Here is a 17,196-nt window from a genome sequence, read left to right on the forward strand (position 1 = left end):
CCAGCACTGCAAGCTTTTCCAACAGCGGTCCAGTGCTGTTTAAGCCTGAAGATCTCTAATCCCTGCGCTCCTGGGGCATACCTCTTGAGCCACTAGGATCCCAAATTTTTGTATTTTTCTGATTTTTGTAATTTTTCAATTTTTCCGTTCTTAATAAAATAATTTTTCTGAGAGTTGTCTCATTCCTCACTGGTTAACATCGCCTTCCCCGGGAACGCAGAGTACAGACACGGACCCGCCCCGCCCCCTGAGTGCTCAGGTCCGAGCTCCCCCGCGGTCGGGGTACCTCCGCCACCGCGGCTCCGGCGCCTCGGAGGTGGTGTAGAGCGAGCACGAGGAGCTGCTGGAGGGAGCCTTAGCTGACAATAAAATGTTGCAACCACCTTAAGAGCAAGAGATTATGAGAATAGTTCAACGGGTAGAGATACTTTATTAATCATCACCCGAAAACAAGGCACACACGACGGGGCAGCTCTGTATTTCCTTAAACAAAGCAGCAGTTCGTTTGTTGAGTTGTTTTCATAGAATAGGGAGCAAGAAAGCTAGTCAGGAGCAAAAAGCATTACACCTGAGCTTCAATGTATTTGGGGGGGGGGGGGGGGGGGGAGGAATCCAGGATCACTCTTTCAGTCATTCCCCAGGATGCCCCCACGCATCTCACTCGCAACATTCTACTGTTGTAAAATTGAATACCAAGATTAAACCTTGTGACAGTACCAAATCAAGTGTACTCATATACTTAGGCATCATGTGGTTAAGGGACTCTACAGCAAAATCAAAAGCCACAGTACTGCATGTTGTTTAGACTAATCCCTGGTATTACACAAACCCGTTTTCTCCATAGCTTCAGCTTTTCTTAATAGCTGCTATCATCTTTGTTGGTTTTAGGGTTTTAATTAAGGATTTTAATGGCACAAACCCGATTTTCCATTTTTATAGTTGAAAACTTAAAAAAAACCAACCCTCTAATTTTGAAGGGAACTAAGTCGTGATAGTATTTTACATTCCTCCTCTCCAAGAAAAGTCTCTGGAGGGTGCAAGTTTGAATATCTATGAATCTGCACAAAAAACCTAGATAGCGTATTATTCAATGAAACCTCCCCAACATAATGCAAGCCAATCATTTCCATTCTGTGCAAAATACTCTCCTGCCACTAATGACCACCTAAAATCAACCATGCCTAGAAGTTCTAGTCCAGAAAGCATGCACCCTTGAAGGTAATTTCTGCATTAACGAGCAGAATTACAAAAAGAAAAAATTCAGAATACAATCGCATATCAATGATCATTCCTTTAGAGCTGTCTCCAATATAAACGGAACATACTCTGTAACTACCAAAAGGTCAAATGAAAATCACCTTAAGCAGGAATTTCACAGACATTCACATTTGGTATTTTTTAATACAACGATCCGCTAAGAAAAATGATCCATAGAAAAATGGTAGGTTGTATAAAACTTATCTTCCAATTCAAGCTGATTTGCAATACATCCTGTTCATCCCTACCTGCGCAAATCCGGAAACGACGCCTTTTCCTACCAGTGTAAATTACTACGGCAAGACCAGCACAAAAAGCAGCATGAAGAAATCAAGCTTGCATGATAAGGCTGCCGAAAAACTAGGAAAAGAGGTTTCTTCCGTTAAAGTGTCAGTACAAGTTTTAACCAGATGAATGCAAGCAAACTTCTGGCAGCTCCTTCACTACAGCCGCACTCCCGTCCTCAGTTCTCCTTCTGCAGCTCCAGGGGAGCATTGCTTTCTTGGGCCGTATCTGAGTCCGCGATCTGGCCGGAGAGAACTGCTTCCAGTCGCTCGTCGACCTCCGTTTTGTGTCTGAACACACACCATAGCAACAGCCCCGTGCCCAGCACACAAAGAGGCAACACCTTCACCAATGGCCTCTCGTGGTGGCTCCCCATCGACCGGCTAACGCTCCAAAACCGCGGACTGGCCTTGCTGCCGGAGAAGGGAATGGGCCCCCCGCGCTCTGGATGCGCGCCCACCGCACCCTCGGGGTCCCGCCGTCGTGCCAGTCCCCGGCGGGGCCCGGGCAGAAGCGGGGCTCGCCGCGCCCTGCAGAGACACACGCGTGAGCGGCGCAGAAGGAGCACGTAGCGTCCGGCCCCCCTCCTCACCGCCAGCGGTCACGGTCCGGCCCCCGCCGCAGCCCCCGTCCTCACCGCCAGCGGCCCAGCGCCCAGATCATCCCGCGCCTTCCGGGAACGGAAACGGAAATGCCCCCGGGAGCTGGGTGGCGGCTGCCGTGGCGGGGGCAAGGCCGAGGGGACCCTGCACTGGGGGGTCGCGAGCCGCACTACAGGAGGCGGCAGGGTGACCGCAGATGGCGCTCACCGACCGCTACAGTGCCGTTTCCATAGCTTGTGTTGGAAGAGTCCATTTTATTCCGCATTACGTACAGAGACTTGCCAGGTATTCCCTTCGCACAACTGTGCTTTTACAACAATTCAGCGGTTTCATCGCACCTTTCTGTCAGATCCTGACCAACTTTCATTTAACCCGACAGCCAAATACGACATTAACCTTTGAACACGAGTGGGTGGAGTGGCGTGCTCTGCGCTGCTGTGGCAGAAAACGTTTCTTTTTCTGCTAAAGTGTGCCCAGAAAACTTTTTACCATACAGATTGAAATAATATGTCCTTAATATTGTATTTAGTACCTTTCTTACATCTTGCAGCACTGGTCTTGAGCTGGTTTGTGTTTACTCCAACTGTTGCCACACTTGATCAGTAAAAATAGCAAAAGCTGGGACTAGACACACAGAATCTGTAAATTTGTGCCAAATATTGGTCTTCGCAAAGAAGCGTTACAAATGTTCTCAGAAACCAGCCAACTAGTCTCATAATGGTGTGCTTTCCCTCTACTACATTCTGTTTGCTTTAGGGCAGAAATTCAAAAAGCCAAGAAGACTCACAAGAAGGTAAATCCCATTTCTGGCATAATACACGTTCAGCTTAATTTACAGTCTGTACCACCCAAGTTTCTTCATACAGTGTAATTCCAAATTCCTGTATCGCCATGCAGGTGCTTGTCATCCTTTGACCTATTAAGAACCGATGCCACTGCAGTTGCCAGATGGTGACTTACGTACTCAACACTGGTATTTCCAGCTGAAAAATTTTGTTTTTAAATAAGACATCAGTTATTTTTGCTTTTAAACACCAAAACATTTTTGTCACAGAATTCACTAAATAATTTTGAAATAAGTCATCTAAAGTGAATTCTGCTTTTGATTATTCAGTGCTAATCTGCAATAATGAAAAGAACTACTGCAATAATGAAAGAACTACCAAACAGGCAGAAATACTGTGCAAATTACATAGTTAATAATGTGCAGATAATGTGCTACACAAAATTTTTATGAGTTTTTTCCTAGAAAAGTTTCCCAAAGCAAAAAGAAAAAAACTAAGTATGTCACTAATTTTAAGCTAATTTAATTAGCTCAAAGGTTGTTTTGTTGAAGTGCCAATGCTGAACATAAAATCTGTAAAAGAAAATACATCTGTATTCATGTATGTATGTATATTTCCGGAAATTCAATTCTCCCTTGACAAATAGTTCATGTAATAAAGGGCATGATGGTCTGGAAGGAATGAGGGAAAACAAACAAACAATCACAAAACCATTCAAAAACCAAACTACAAACCCCTCCAAAAAAATCAAAAAACAACTTGTCTGGAATTAGTCCAGATAAGCCGTGCTCCTTCAAAGCCAGCACCAGTCTTTCCTTCTAAAAACTGCATGTGATATGGTACTTACCTAACGGAAATCAAAGAGAGGGAAGAAAGAAACAGGCGATTTCAAAAAAGGAAAAAAACAATCCAAAAAGATCTAGAGAAAACTTCAAGTGTTATGAAAGAAATTAGGCCTTGTGGTTAATATATAGAAAGTGGAGTCACTTCAAAGACACACTCGTGCTATTAATGATGTAATACCGATTTCCTTTTAAATTGGCACCTTAAGGACTGGAGACAAACTTCAGTTACAACAGCAGTCAAAATTTTTCTATAAAACTACAATTTCAAGACATCAACAGATTTTTTGAGGACAAAGTAAGTCCTTGTGCACAGGAATCAAACCTAAGTACTTATTAAAAACTTTGTCTACCGAATTTTACCTCCATATATGCCAGATCATTTAATTGTTGCTGTAACTGAAAACAGCATTGGGGTATTCACATTCTGAGCAAACAATCATGGAGAAGAACACTACCAAAAAAAACTCACCAGAATTTCCTTTGTATGCAATACCATGCCGACGTAATAAAACTTTTAGTTTTTTTATTTCTTCAGAAAGTTGCTTGTATTCCTAAGAAAGAAAATACATTTACAATAGTTCTCCAACTTTACAAATACATACCTAAACTGGGGGCTTTTAAGAAAAAAATGCCTCTGTGCACAGCTGTTAACGCCTTTTGGCTTTAAAGATGTTAAACTAAAGAGAACAGTGCAAATTTTAGAAAAAGATACGTCTGTGTTGCCAAAAGAGGAGCCAGCTTTTTTCAAGCCCAAGAGTAAAAATTACAAATGCTTTTTGTAACTATTTCAAATCTGCTCTGTAACTAGCATTTTATCATAGACCAAAATCTTAAGTTTGCTTCAGGACTACCCTTGTTTTCTTATTATCATAATGCTGCAGTCTGGAAATTTGTGACCTCCTCAACTCTTGACCTAGTAACTTCATGTTTTTGCTCTCAGCAGTTTCTGTTAACTGACAGAGACAGGGATTGCCTAGTTCTTTTGAGACTCAAACCACATACCTGAAATCTCAGAGAAGCCAAATTTTTGGTTGTGTTTTGGTGTTTATGTGGATAAAGATAGAGCAAAATAATAAGTATTTAAGATTCTGTGGTTACCAAAACAGCCAATTTATGTCAATTAAGCTATGATGGAGCCAGAAAAAGAAGTACAAATTATTAAATACTGTATTGTTAACGAATGAAAAAAAATTACGACTGTTCCAGCTCCTATCAGATCAAAATGGTGATCTTTATATTAAAGTATATTCAGCTCAACCATGGGTTTATTTGGTTATATTCATGAATTACTACATGGTGTTTTGTCTTTGCTACATTTTTCAAATAAAAAGACAACAGCAACTGCTTCTCTGTATTGTAACGAATGAATTCCTTTCCATGCTCTTTTTCTGATGTTCGGGTCGCACTCTTCTAGGCTGAGCACACCTTCTACCTCTATTTTTCCCATTCCAATTCTGTTGCAGAAGAACTGTTCACATACACAAGAGTAATTCAGAAATGAATACAGCCATTCTGCCTTTTGGTTGTGCAACAGCCAGTGCATTCTTACGCAAGTCTGGGTAATTGTCCACAGAGAGAAGCGTCAACTTTCTCGAGGTCGGTTACACATGCATCTTCAGTAGTACTTCCTTCCTGTCTCCAGACTGGTATTCCCCAGAAGGAGTACCTACAAGGTGTTCATAACCCAAGTGCATACGCTAATTCCTTCATAACCCCCATTTTCTTACTGGGCATTCATTTTTGCTGGTTTGTTTTTGACTTAGGGGCTAGAATAAAGATACCAAATCACACTGTATGCAGGCTGTTACATATTGAAACCAGAAAAGATAACGCCATGAACAGATTCAGCTCAATACCAAGGGCGTTTACATAATGCTCTCCCCACTGATACCGTCATACAGTGAAAAGGTGGCAATTTAATTCCACACTGTAAATATTGTGCTCTATACCTTACTGCACGTCTCCACTGTTTCAAATTCCAGAGTTATTTTCTTACTCTGTTTTTCAGCTTCATTTTCTTCTGTTGCTTTCAGAAGTCCTGCTTCCTCAAAAATCTCTTCCAGTATTTTTCTGTAACCCTAAAAAAGAAAGTTTCCAAAAGGTGATCGATCAATCTATTCAACTCTTATCTCTGTTTGTAATTTTCACTGGCCATTCCAAGTCCTCAAGCTTCATTACCAGTTCATATAGTAGTTACAGAACACGAAAATTACTATTTGCCAACCACAGAATAAATGCATCTACTCCGAAAGGAGAAACTACAGAAGGCAGGTTTGGCTATTTGACAGGAATTGTTTTTTTTACCAAATAGAGTTGGAAAAAATTAATAAACCTGGTCAGTTATTAGTTCATCATACAGAAGCTGCTCTGCTTCATCCCACTTCCTTTGCAGTGCTTCAGTCAGAGTTGGATAAACTGAAAAACAGAAGTCAAACCATGTAAAAACCTGGAGCACTGTCCTGCATTAGTTAATTCCTCCTAGTATCATGCAAGCATATTTGTTTTAAGAACTCAACGTTTCTATACAGTACAAAGTCCCTACTGCTTTCAAGAACTGGGCTTACGCTTCAATTGCGCTTCACACGTTTGAAGTTTCTGGAGAATGACCAGAAATTTTTCTTATTTCCAAATACAAGGCCTCATATTCCTTTGCTCAGTGTAATTCTAACTGAGCTTTTTTGTAATGTAAGTCAAATAACAGCTACCACAGGGCTTATTCCTACAGTCCAAGAAAAAAAAAATTCTGTGAGTCTACACTAGCTAGCAGTGACAGTTTATTCGAGAAATACCTATGTGTTATAATGACTGGGATTTAAAATACACTTCATAATTATATGTTAACATTTAATACAAATTTATATTAAGGTACAAACTCAACCTAAAAATGTACGCTCTGAGGATACTGTTAATATGCCAGCTGCTCCACAAAATATCTCTAAATCTTACCTAAAAGTGAGTGGGGATGGCACACGAGAGGAGTCTCAAATGTCAGAGAGTAAACGCAAGTACTTGGCTCAGACACGTAAGCCAATTTATTGCTCTTTCCACAAACAAGATGAACCTAAACATCAGTAAAAACAGAGATGAGCACAAAAGGTCTACATGAAACAAAACCAGCACTGATGATCAGTTTGCTGTGTTCCCATGCTAGTAGATGCATTTCTGCAAATACTGTCATGTCAAAGCTTCCAGTGCCTTTTTTTTTTTCCCCAACAGAAAAAGCATTGTAGGAAGCACACCGTCCATTTATCTTACCAAATGTGAAAATTGTTTTCTCTAATGGGAAATGACTCTCCCCCCCTACCATTGTTCCTTGGACTTCTAAGCACCATATTTCCAGCAAGAATGAGAGTAAAAAGGAAGGTGAATAGGACACCCTTTAGAATCTCATCTAACGTAAGCACAACTTTTAAATTTTATTTCTGACCAATGTGCTAACTGAAGAATACAAGACACATCCAGACTGCAGAGAAATGTTTTCATCTTCAGATTTGCAGCACCAATATTTTCTGTCTTCAAAACAAAATGCCAGTGAAAGATTGCAATCACAACATCAAAGGTCCTACAAAAATATTAATTCTTTCTGCAGCTTCTATGGGAAATAAAGATGTTAACCAGGCACCTCCATTGGAGTATAACTGCCAGGATATGGCAGCCAAGTTGGCAGCTAATCACAAGAGATTCAACAAGGCAAAGTGCTGCTACTTGGGTCATGACAACCCCGTGCACTGCTCCAGGCTTGGGCGAGAATAGCTGGAAAGCTGCCTGGTGGAAAAAGACCTGGGTTGAGAGGTGCTACTCATCAGGCTTGTGCTCCAGACCCTTCCACAGCTCCACTGCCCTTCTCTGGACACACTCCATGACCTCAAATCATTCTTGAAATGCTCCTAGTGCTTGTTCTAACACCATACTTTAGCTTCTCAGCATGCTATTGTTAACTGCCTAATTCTTTTCCCTCCTTTTTCCAGCATGTTCTTAGTAGGCTGGCATCTTAAATTCAACAAAGAGCTCTTTTTCTTTATTTTGCCTGACACAAATTACAAAGCACTGTACCGTATTTCTATCAAGGAAAAAAAGAGTTGTAAGTAACCAGTGAGAAAACATAAGTAAATGTCTTCAAAATTTTATCCCGATTCTAGCTTTCCTCTTCCATTCATTCACGTAGTTCCTGCAGGAATTTGTCTTTATGTTTTCTATCACAGCTTAAATGATGACTTCTTCAGGGTAGGAATGTTTCAGTTTGTAGTCTCACAAGTGTATGTAGAGTCATGCTGTCTGAATTAGCATAGTCAAAGTTACTATACCTTTGTCTGTCTGCTCTTAGTTTCACAGGAGTCTCCTTCCCTCATCCACATTCCAACAAACGTGTTGTTGTCAATTTCCCATTCATGCCAGATTCTGAAAAAAGAGGACATTATTTTGTTTTAAGTTACTGGAAAAAAAAGGATGAACCCTCAGGAAGAAAATCAAGAACGCCCTCATACCATGTTCAATTTAAGTGTAAATACTTCATTTTTGTTGTCTGAGTATTTCCATTTCCTACAGCCTTGGAAGCAGTGTAGTTTGTTACCCAGGTTGCTATATAGGGCACGTCAGTAGCACTTTTTGAGAGCAGAGCTTTGGATCAAATTTCAGTTTGGAAACCATTTGCACTTAGAAATCTGTGTTTAAGTCCAGTAAAATACAGTTAATACATCAATCCCACCACAAATTCCATGAGGCTAAGTACCCTGTGCAACTCAGTTTGTTTGCAGGATTTTTAGAGCTGGTGAGAGCACCTACAAAAACTAGTCTACTTCTGCTAGTCCTAAAGCAAATGATACCCTCAGCATGGTGATGTACCAGTTTTCTCACATACCGGCTTACCATTTTGCACATAGGAAAAAAAGAGACAACTATATGCAAAATATTTAGAAAAGCAATGCTCTGGTTGATACTTAGATTTATTTTAGGTATTATGATCCGGTGGTATTATGATCCAGGGTCTTTAAATACTTTGGGATACTTTTTTTTTGGGTCTACATTGAGCGTTTTATAACTTATAATGTTTAACAACCATTAGGCATAAAGCACTTTTTTCATTTTGTAATTTTTGTATTCAAGTCAAACTGCAAATAGTTAATGGACATGCAATCTGTGCTAATATAAGCTGCAGTCAGACATTATTGAATTTCTCACATGAACATATCACGCTTGCAGTTGGCATTGGTTATTAATCAGTCTCCAGCTAAAATACTGTGTTAGTATTTATCAACAACAAAAAAATAGCTGAATTTTTCAAGACAGGGTCCTTCTATGCATAATACCTTGGGAACTACCATGACCTAAGCTGACCAATAGAAGAATCTTAATTTTAAAACTGCCTCCTTTTTTACAATCTATGAAGTGGCCTGCTAACAACATAGCTAAAACGTAAAAGGTCTAAATGCCTCACCCTAAAATCCCACTATAGGCATTCCAACGAAAAGTCTGCTCATGCTGGGTGACATTATGGAAAGGACAAAACTCATACTTGTACCTTAAAATGAGAGAAAGGAAAAAGAAAATAAGAGACGTTTCAGACTGGAATACAAAACCAGTTAATTCCTAGTAAGTATATAGAAACAAATATCCAAATCCATTACTCACGTGGATTCCATGAAACTGAAACACTTGCCAGCAAGCCTAAAGAGATGTGCAGGGCCTAAAAACATCACAACATGACATAAAGGAAAAATAACGTTTTGGTTAAATTTAAGCAAGCTTCTGCGGTGACAAAAGTGCGAGGAGCATGTGACAAATTTAGTTTTCTGCTGTACATAGGAATTTTTTATCTTTCATATGAATTACTGTTAAGTTCTCACTAGCACTATACCGGTTTGCATCATGACCTTTGACGTTTTTCATTCTCACTATCCAGTGAAATAGATAAACCTCTTTTTAAAACAAAAATAAGAAACCTGTGTAAAAATAAACATTTGGAGGCCAGGTCCATAAAAGGAATCATCAGTGCAGATCATGCCAAAGTCTAACACTGAAATCACTGAAACTCTTGCTTGGCAGCTGTCTGTCTCCAAAGTCATTCAAACTCTGCAAGTTTATACTAGTAAAGTCCATTTGTTCAAAATGTTGACAGCACTGCGTATTTCAGTTTCACTGAGATTCTCAAACTGAATATTCTTTTTCACCGTTTGCCTTCGTGGTCTGATCCAGGCAGTACTCAACAAGATAAACCTTTTGCTGTCAGACAGGTCAGCAGCTGCACTTCTACTCTTGTAGTATTGACTACAAGGCTTGCTGTCAAAGCAATCAAGACAGGTAACTAACTTGTCATTAAAAAGAGCATCAAAAGTTCTGAAGTACGTGCTAGAGGAGTATCTCTTGTATAAGGAAATTTTCCTTGGAATTACTAAATACTTACGAGGAAAGAAGAAAAGAGATTACAAAGCATAAAGAATAAAACCCCATCCTGGGCTCTAACTCCCGCTGTCAGGACTGCACGGGTACTTTTTCCAAGTATCTAGACAAGCAATCCTACCAACAAAGGTCAGACCACCAGAATCATGCCCTCCAGAATGCCTTAACCACTGGGATACAGGCAGGTTCTCTTTCCCAAGTGTTTTCCTGACTGTATGATCTTGCATTTCATTCTAGAGATAGGCTTGGCCAAAGGGTTTGCTCCTCTGCTACATGAAATCTGTGCCCTAGCAATTAGGATGCTCTAGAAGAGAAATTAACAGAACTATTACCCCAATTGTTTTGTAGAAGAGCGGTTTCCATGCTAAAGAAATAATTGTGCAAGGCAGGGGTCCATGCCCTAGATTCGTGTTCCATATATACCCCCAATTTTTGGCTACATGTACAATCCCACAACAAAGAAAAAAGGATTTCTGGTGTGTTGCCCTTTTTTCCTGCTATGTTTGGCATCTTCCCATTCAGCATTCTATTACTAATCCCATTTCTAATTATTTCACTTTTCACAGGCAGTACATGCAGAATTTGATTTGAGTTTATAAAACATGACAAAAAACATTAAGCATAGTCACATTCAATGTCGCCATACCAAAATGCCTTTCTTGAATCTGAACAAGGTTTAAGTCTGTGCCTAAGGTTAGCAGAGAGACAAGAGTTACTCCCTTTTGCTTAGTCTGCCTTCAGTGCTTACCTGCTCTCCTCCTCAGATGGCCTAGAATTTTTTACATTCTTGTTCATTTTGCTTAAGTGGTGTATTTATGTTGCAACACCTAGGCTGTGTGTGAAACTGAGGCCCTCTGACTGGCTCCAAGACTACTCTTAGGACTTTTTTTAAAAACTGTATTTGGGTATTAAGTACTACCAGATGATGGGATTACTTTCATATGATAATCCCAATGACATCAAGGACGTCAAGAAGAAAGGAGTGTTTACTGTGGGTCAAAAGGATCTGTGTCAGGCTGAAAAAACACAGAATAAAACATATGGATAGTACTGTCACAAAACCAGTATAAACAGCACTGGGACCTGGAACCACCAATGAAGTCAATCTAGGTTTTAACTCTTCAGAGCACAATAAAACACATTTGCCCGTGCTTATTTTCCGTGATGCTTCTAAAATCACATGCCAAATTAGGTTTTGTGTGCGTAAAGTCGAAGTAGACTATTTGCATTGCAAACAACTGTTGCTAAATTATAAAAACCGTACCAACCCCCCCCCCCCCCAAAACGGTTGCATATACCTGATACTGCAGATGGGGACATCTTTGGCTGCAGCCTATTTGTCTGAGGCAAGAATGGGTTATTCAACCTTTCAAAAGAAGGAAAGTTAAACGTTTAAGGGTGAGTTACGCATCTGGCCGCGCACACATCCTCCCCTACCTGTGCGTCCCAATACCGATGGCCGCTGCCCGCGGGCCACCAGCGGGGTCTGCGCCAGCGCCCCGGCCCGGCGCCCCATCTCCGGAGGAAGAAATGGGCTGGAGCGGGCACAACGGCAGACAGACCCGAACCCGCCGAGTGCGGGTGGAGCGCGGGACACGGCGAGCGGGCGGCCACGTACCCGAACGTATTCGGCTCCTCCACGATCTTCATCTTCCCCGCCGAGGCGAAGAGACCTGCGAGGAGAGAGCAGTTTGGCCGCGGCGGACGGACCAAGCCGCCAGCGCGCCCGCTCGCCCCGCGGCCCCCCGCACTCACCCAGCGCCGCGCTCAGCGCCGCCAGCAGCAGCCGGGCCGCCATCGCCGGTGCCGCGGGAAGCGGAAGTGCGCGCGCAGCGGGGCGGTGTCTCCGCCGGGCGCGGCCATGGAGCACCGCCGGCGCGGGAGCCGCCGCGGGAGCCGGCGCAGGGCTCGCAGCCTCGAGACTTTCGCGGTGGAAGCAGAGGCCGCGCTGAGAGGTGCGTGAGGCGCCGCGGAACGCGGACAAGGGCAGGCACGTCCCGCCGGGCTCTGCCGCGTCGGCGCTGGGCACTGATGTACACTTGCTGTTTTCAGCTTGCCTGGAGGGCGAGAGGGCCGCGGATGGGGGCGCTCGGGAGGCCAAGTTCCCCTGCCCCCTTGCCATGTGGGAGCTCGGACACTGCGATCCCAAGAAATGCACCGGGAGAAAACTAGCCCGGAAAGGGTTGCTGCGAACCCTGCGCCTCCGCCAGAGATTCCCGGGCGTCATCCTCAGCCCGCTGGCCACGGAGTATGTCTCTCCCGCTGACAGGTGGGGGGCTCCGGTGCCTGTTGGCAAACCCGGGCCGAAGGTGGGGTGGAGAGGCGCAGACTGTGAGGGAGAGCACTTGGTTCAAACACGGTCCTGACGCTGTATTAGGGAGAGCATTTTAAGCCCTGATTCACGGCCGAAACTGATACGGAATAAAATTGACCTTCTTATTATATTACACCCATGCATGAACATGAGAAGTAGAGCCGTTTTATCAAATCAGCTTAACATTTTTACACAGCTGGTATCAGATGAGAAAAGCATCTGTAGATCCCAATGAAAAATCAAGGTGCACATCTTGTAGGTTAATTACTTCAGAGCACGGGCCGGTAGCTACTGTATCTTTTATCGTTCCATATTTAAGGTCCTCGATTAGAGAATGCAATGTGTTAACCAGAAAACCTTTTTGGAGAAATGAGAATTTCCTTCAAATGTGCCTGCAGAACTTTTATAAAGGTGTACTTACTCAGAGAAAAGATTTGTCTTTAAAAGCTAGCAGAGAACCTAAATCTGAACTTTGGTGTAGTTTAAGATGTGAACATTACTATTAATCACACTCCTCTGTAGCATTTTTAAACCTAGAAGTATTCACATTTCAGTTTGAAACACATGGATAAACCTTTTTTTTGCTGTTTGCATGTTTGGAGGAAAACCGTGCTACTATTCTTTCTCATTGCATCTCTGTTTTAGGTTATTGTAAGGCACATGGGTTTTGATTGACAAAGCAGGGGTCATATGCAAGTTTGTTGCCAATATAAAGCAGCAATTTGAATTCTCACTTCATCAGTGTAATGGTGACAATTTTTCAAATACAGTGGCGTTTCTTTTTTTCAGGCGTGTCATTGCTCAGAGTGGAATTGCAGTCATAGATTGCTCCTGGGCCAAATTAGAAGAAACTCCCTTTAAGAGAATGAGAGGGGGCCATCTGCGGTTGCTGCCTTACTTGGTTGCTGCAAATCCTGTAAACTATGGTCGGCCGTGCAAGCTGTCCTGCGTGGAAGCTTTTGCTGCAGCATTTTGCATTGTCGGTAGGCTCAATTTGTCTGATGTGAAGTACGTTGCTAGCAATTCTTACATCCTTAATAAATCAGAAGAGATGGTCTGCGACAAAACTGTAATGCTGTCACACGGGTCATCACTTTCTTGAGTTTGGGATTAGATTGTCTAGCTTTCTTCCAAGCGCGTGTATCGGTGACACTGAGGTATCTGTGGAGTATTCATGTCAGCTACTAAACAGGACACAAACTGATAATCCTCATTTTGTCGGGATGGTGCGTAACATCAGAAAAACTTTAAAAAAAGACAGAAGACAGAAGACGAATCCTTAGGCACCTTTGCCTTAGTGACAGGTAGCAGCTGGCTGTTAATAGGGCGAGGTCCGGGTAAGAACAAAAGAAATTGCCTGTCTCCCCCCCTCCCCCCCCGATGTTTTGCAGACTCATCACTGAACTTTGATAAGATAAATGCTCTACCATACTGCAGACAACTCTTTATCTTCTGAAGACACTGTATGTACAATTGGTACAATATGTACTGAAGGGCTGTGGGACCTAGAGTTTGAATCATTCATTACCTGTACAAAATATGTAACACTCACTAAAAGGCTATGAACTACTCTTGGATTCAGTTCCATGATTCAAGTTAAACTGAAATTTGAAAATATTTGTAGTTTTTCCAAAAGTTTTAGTCTCCAAACACTGAAGGAAACACTGGCAAACGTCTCTCTATTGCATTGATACGTAGGCGTGTACTGAACTGGAAACGTGTAAGCCGAGTGAAATCTCACACTAAAGAAGATAACTGATAATTTATTTTCTGTTTTAGGATTCCCAGATCTAGCCACCATTCTCCTAAGGAAATTTAAATGGGGTAAGGCATTTATTGACCTGAACAAAAATCTCTTGGAAAAATACGCAGCTTGTCATTGCCAGGACGACATTGTAAGCATTGAGAAGGACTTTTTAGCCAGTGTCCAAGAAAAAAAAGATGAAGAAGTAGGTAAGATAAAAACACAGAAATACTACACATGCCCTTTTTATACTACACCTGCCCTTTTTCTAAGCAGTTTCTTTACAGTCTTTAACCTAAATCTCATGAAAATATCAGAAGGTGGAAGATAAATGCTTTGTTGAAATGTGTTCTGTCTTTATACTGTGCTAAGTGTGGCTCTTCGCCCATTTTTTTCAACGAAAGCAATTTAATATATAGAGTAGTGTATTCACAGTTGAACTGTGAAGCAGTTACCCTTATTCAACTAACCAAACTAGAAGAAGTAGGAGCAAAAAGAAAGTATGATGCTTCCTTGTTTTATATACAGATGTTAAAAGCAGAGTAAATAGACTAGTAATTGAGAAGGAACTATGAGAGAAAGATACACATACAGTCAGACAGCAAGTTAGTTATACATAAAGCTGTGAAGGACCTTTAATCGACTTAATTTATATAGTCCCCAATCAAGACGTTTAAAATCAGACATATAAAGATAATTAAAATCATTTATAGTAAGTACAAGTACTTTATTCCCAAACTCTTCCAGTAATTTATTGGAATCCCAGTATTTCAGGCCGTATTCACAGTGAGTGCTTGGTCTCATGCAAGACAGCACAAAGAAAGGCAAATAATCAAGAACATACGTAAAGAGATTATCCTAATTAGCGTTTTCCTTTCCCAGTGATTAAGCCCTGTCCAATAGGCCAGGGCTGTAAGAAGATAGTCAACAGCCTTTAGTTGCTCTTAACTTTGATTTCTTTGCCATATGCTGAATTAAACCATCCTCTTGCTTGGTGGAAGCCTAACTAGTTAGACTAAACTGAAGACAGCTCTTAAGAGGCAACACGACTATGCCAATTAAAGCACACTCCCACCTACAATCCTATGTATTTCCTGGTTGAACTGCAGAACCTAGGCTATCATGCCTTGTTTAACTTTTCTGAGGTTTGACAGTTCTTTCCAGCTACCTCAGCCAAAGTAAGCCCAGCCCCACCCTTACTCAGCAAGAGCTAAACCTGGACAGCTGTAATTCACTTCTCAGTGGACATCAGCTAACGAGATAGCCCTTTTAGAATTTAATGATTTCGAGACCATCCATGTTTTCTTACCCAAAGCCTTAGAAACCTACTCATACAATCTGACTACCTCTAAAGAGCTACTGAACCCCTTCCAGGGGATGAGGGAAGAGTGAAAAGCCTAGAATGGGCAGGCAGGACTTGGGTTATTTCCGCACCTCCCCTGGTTTCTCATCAAACAACTATGATAAACTTATGAGAAATGGGAACCAGACTTTCTGTCCCTTCCCCTCCCTGCCAATAATCTATGAAAATGAAGGTAGACGGTTAAAAAAATGCTTTTTTCATCTGCAGTTTTTCCTTATTTTTTCCAGATCCATTTGACATTGACTTAGACAAAGAATTTTCTAATCCCAACAGGCCAGTCAATTCCTCAGGGTAATGAAATTTAATTTCAATACTTGTTTTTCTTACTGTAAGTTATTTTGCCTTTATAATCCTGAAAAATATTTCCAGTCTAGCACAAAGCAAGGAAGACTCTGAGGAGGACAGCATGAGCAATCCAGATGAAGCCACTGAAAGCAGTGAAAGCACTGACGAGAGCAGTCCAGAAGAAACAAAAATACAACAGGAAATAAAAATGCCCAATAATCCCAAAGAGTCGTAACATCTTGTATAAAGAAATCTTCTTGCAAATACTTGAGTGCGTCTTGTTCACCTGTAACTTGGTGCTTAGCAAACATCAGTCTCTATGCAGGTTTATAGGTCTTTTTATGCACGAGGGCTCTAGGTTATTTAATTTTTAGGTAAGTATGGAATGTTAAATTATTTTGTAAGGAGCTTGAAGCTTAGTTACAAGTTAAAAAATAAACAACCCTGTATTCTAATCAACATGTCTAGAAAGTGGTTTATAGGGATTATTTTTAACTAATAGTGTATTAGGTAAACTTTCTTAACTTCGCGTCTGTATTTCAGCGGGAAAACATGACTAAGCTATTGTCCTGTTCATGGTACCTACCACATAAGAAGTCCCTGACTCTTCGCAGGCTTGAACCTGCCACGTGTATTTCAACTACTTCATCTATTTAGAATAAACTGAGCAAAGCTTAAAAGGAAAAAATGCTTCTTGGAATTGCTTTAACGTCTCCCTGTGTCTTTTCAGGAACTTTAATTGCTCATTTTATTTACTCTGATACAGTCCTAAGCAACACACTGCTTTGGCACTTCATATTCAGAACTGTACTGTGAAACTTCAGATCACAGGTTCATCAATGCTATCTCTGTGTATTTGCATCACTCAAAGTGGCACCGTACCAAGTCAGAAATACACAGTGTCTAGCCCTTAAAGCTTTGTGTCAAGACGCGCACCCAGCACTAGTGTCTTAGGTCGCTTTTCCCTATGCCTGCCAGTTTGTATAATAAAAATGAGCTGCTAGCAGTTGTTTTCTGTATATTTAAATAGAATACTCTGGAGTTTCAAGCTGTAACCTAAACTTTAAACCCTTCAGTAGAATCAGAGATACTAAGGACAACTCACAGACACGCCTTCAGAAATCAGAGTTCTTCACGTCTCAGGACTTTCTCCTCTTGTCCCTCTGCTACTAGAGGGATTAAATGCTAGCGCTACCGGAGCTAGAGCTGGGAGTAACAGCAGCAGTTTGAGTGGTACAAATACTCAATTTCCCTTTTTAAAACGCACAAGTAAATTAGTTCTACGAGGAGATTTTTCTTTTGATTCGGTTTCTCAGTAAC

The 17,196-nt window shown here is 41.5% G+C and overlaps 3 protein-coding genes across 4 annotated transcripts; 1 reads left to right on the top strand and 2 right to left on the bottom strand.

The window, feature by feature from the left end:
* Positions 1-384: 384 nt before the first annotated feature.
* C14H16orf91 (chromosome 14 C16orf91 homolog) lies at positions 385-2,278 on the bottom strand. Its single transcript, XM_039560274.1, has 2 exons — positions 2,180-2,278; positions 385-2,072 (listed from the first exon to the last, which is right to left on the bottom strand). Exons 1-2 carry the CDS (start codon positions 2,203-2,205, stop codon positions 1,721-1,723), a joined length of 378 nt encoding a protein of 125 aa, XP_039416208.1. The 5' UTR covers positions 2,206-2,278; the 3' UTR covers positions 385-1,720.
* A 100-nt stretch (positions 2,279-2,378) lies between these two features.
* On the bottom strand, positions 2,379-12,461 carry GNPTG (N-acetylglucosamine-1-phosphate transferase subunit gamma). Of its 2 annotated transcripts, none has more exons than XM_039560267.1 (11): positions 11,926-12,460; positions 11,789-11,843; positions 11,469-11,536; positions 9,403-9,457; positions 9,209-9,292; positions 8,079-8,172; positions 6,721-6,835; positions 6,107-6,189; positions 5,724-5,852; positions 4,244-4,325; positions 2,379-3,127 (listed from the first exon to the last, which is right to left on the bottom strand). In XM_039560267.1, exons 1-11 carry the CDS (start codon positions 12,395-12,397, stop codon positions 3,003-3,005), a joined length of 1,362 nt encoding a protein of 453 aa, XP_039416201.1. In that variant the 5' UTR covers positions 12,398-12,460; the 3' UTR covers positions 2,379-3,002. The 2 variants fall into 2 exon arrangements, with proteins under 2 accessions (XP_039416201.1, XP_039416202.1); XM_039560268.1 differs by lacking the exon at positions 2,379-3,127 and adding an exon at positions 3,322-3,600 and having other exon boundaries at positions 11,926-12,461.
* Positions 11,626-16,576, top strand: TSR3 (TSR3 ribosome maturation factor). Its single transcript, XM_039560517.1, has 5 exons — positions 11,626-12,125; positions 13,274-13,467; positions 14,264-14,437; positions 15,819-15,882; positions 15,961-16,576. Exons 1-5 carry the CDS (start codon positions 11,626-11,628, stop codon positions 16,109-16,111), a joined length of 1,083 nt encoding a protein of 360 aa, XP_039416451.1. The 3' UTR covers positions 16,112-16,576.
* The last annotated feature ends 620 nt before the right edge of the window (positions 16,577-17,196 follow it).

The sequence above is a fragment of the Corvus cornix genome, chromosome 14, assembly GCF_000738735.6.
Source record: "Corvus cornix cornix isolate S_Up_H32 chromosome 14, ASM73873v5, whole genome shotgun sequence".
NCBI classification, from domain to species: domain Eukaryota; kingdom Metazoa; phylum Chordata; class Aves; order Passeriformes; family Corvidae; genus Corvus; species Corvus cornix.

Bases quoted from the DNA above. Each gene is read 5' to 3' on its own strand.
- GNPTG (XM_039560267.1), bottom strand. From the start codon at position 12,397: ATGACGCCCGGGAATCTCTGGCGGAGGCGCAGGGTTCGCAGCAACCCT. The intron at 9,458-11,468 runs GTATATGCAACC...TGATGTTTTTAG, and splicing joins GTCCCCATCTGCAGTATCAG to GCCCTGCACATCTCTTTAGG. The intron at 6,190-6,720 runs GTAAGATTTAGA...TCTGTTTTTCAG, and splicing joins CCATCCCCACTCACTTTTAG to TTTATCCAACTCTGACTGAA.
- C14H16orf91 (XM_039560274.1), bottom strand. From the start codon at position 2,205: ATGATCTGGGCGCTGGGCCGCTGGCG. The intron at 2,073-2,179 runs GTGAGGACGGGG...GTGTCTCTGCAG, and splicing joins TGGGCGCTGGGCCGCTGGCG to GGCGCGGCGAGCCCCGCTTC.
- TSR3 (XM_039560517.1), top strand. From the start codon at position 11,626: ATGGCCGCTGCCCGCGGGCCACCAGCGGGGTCTGCGCCAGCGCCCCGG. The intron at 13,468-14,263 runs GTAGGCTCAATT...TTTCTGTTTTAG, and splicing joins TGCAGCATTTTGCATTGTCG to GATTCCCAGATCTAGCCACC. The intron at 15,883-15,960 runs GTAATGAAATTT...AAATATTTCCAG, and splicing joins AGGCCAGTCAATTCCTCAGG to TCTAGCACAAAGCAAGGAAG.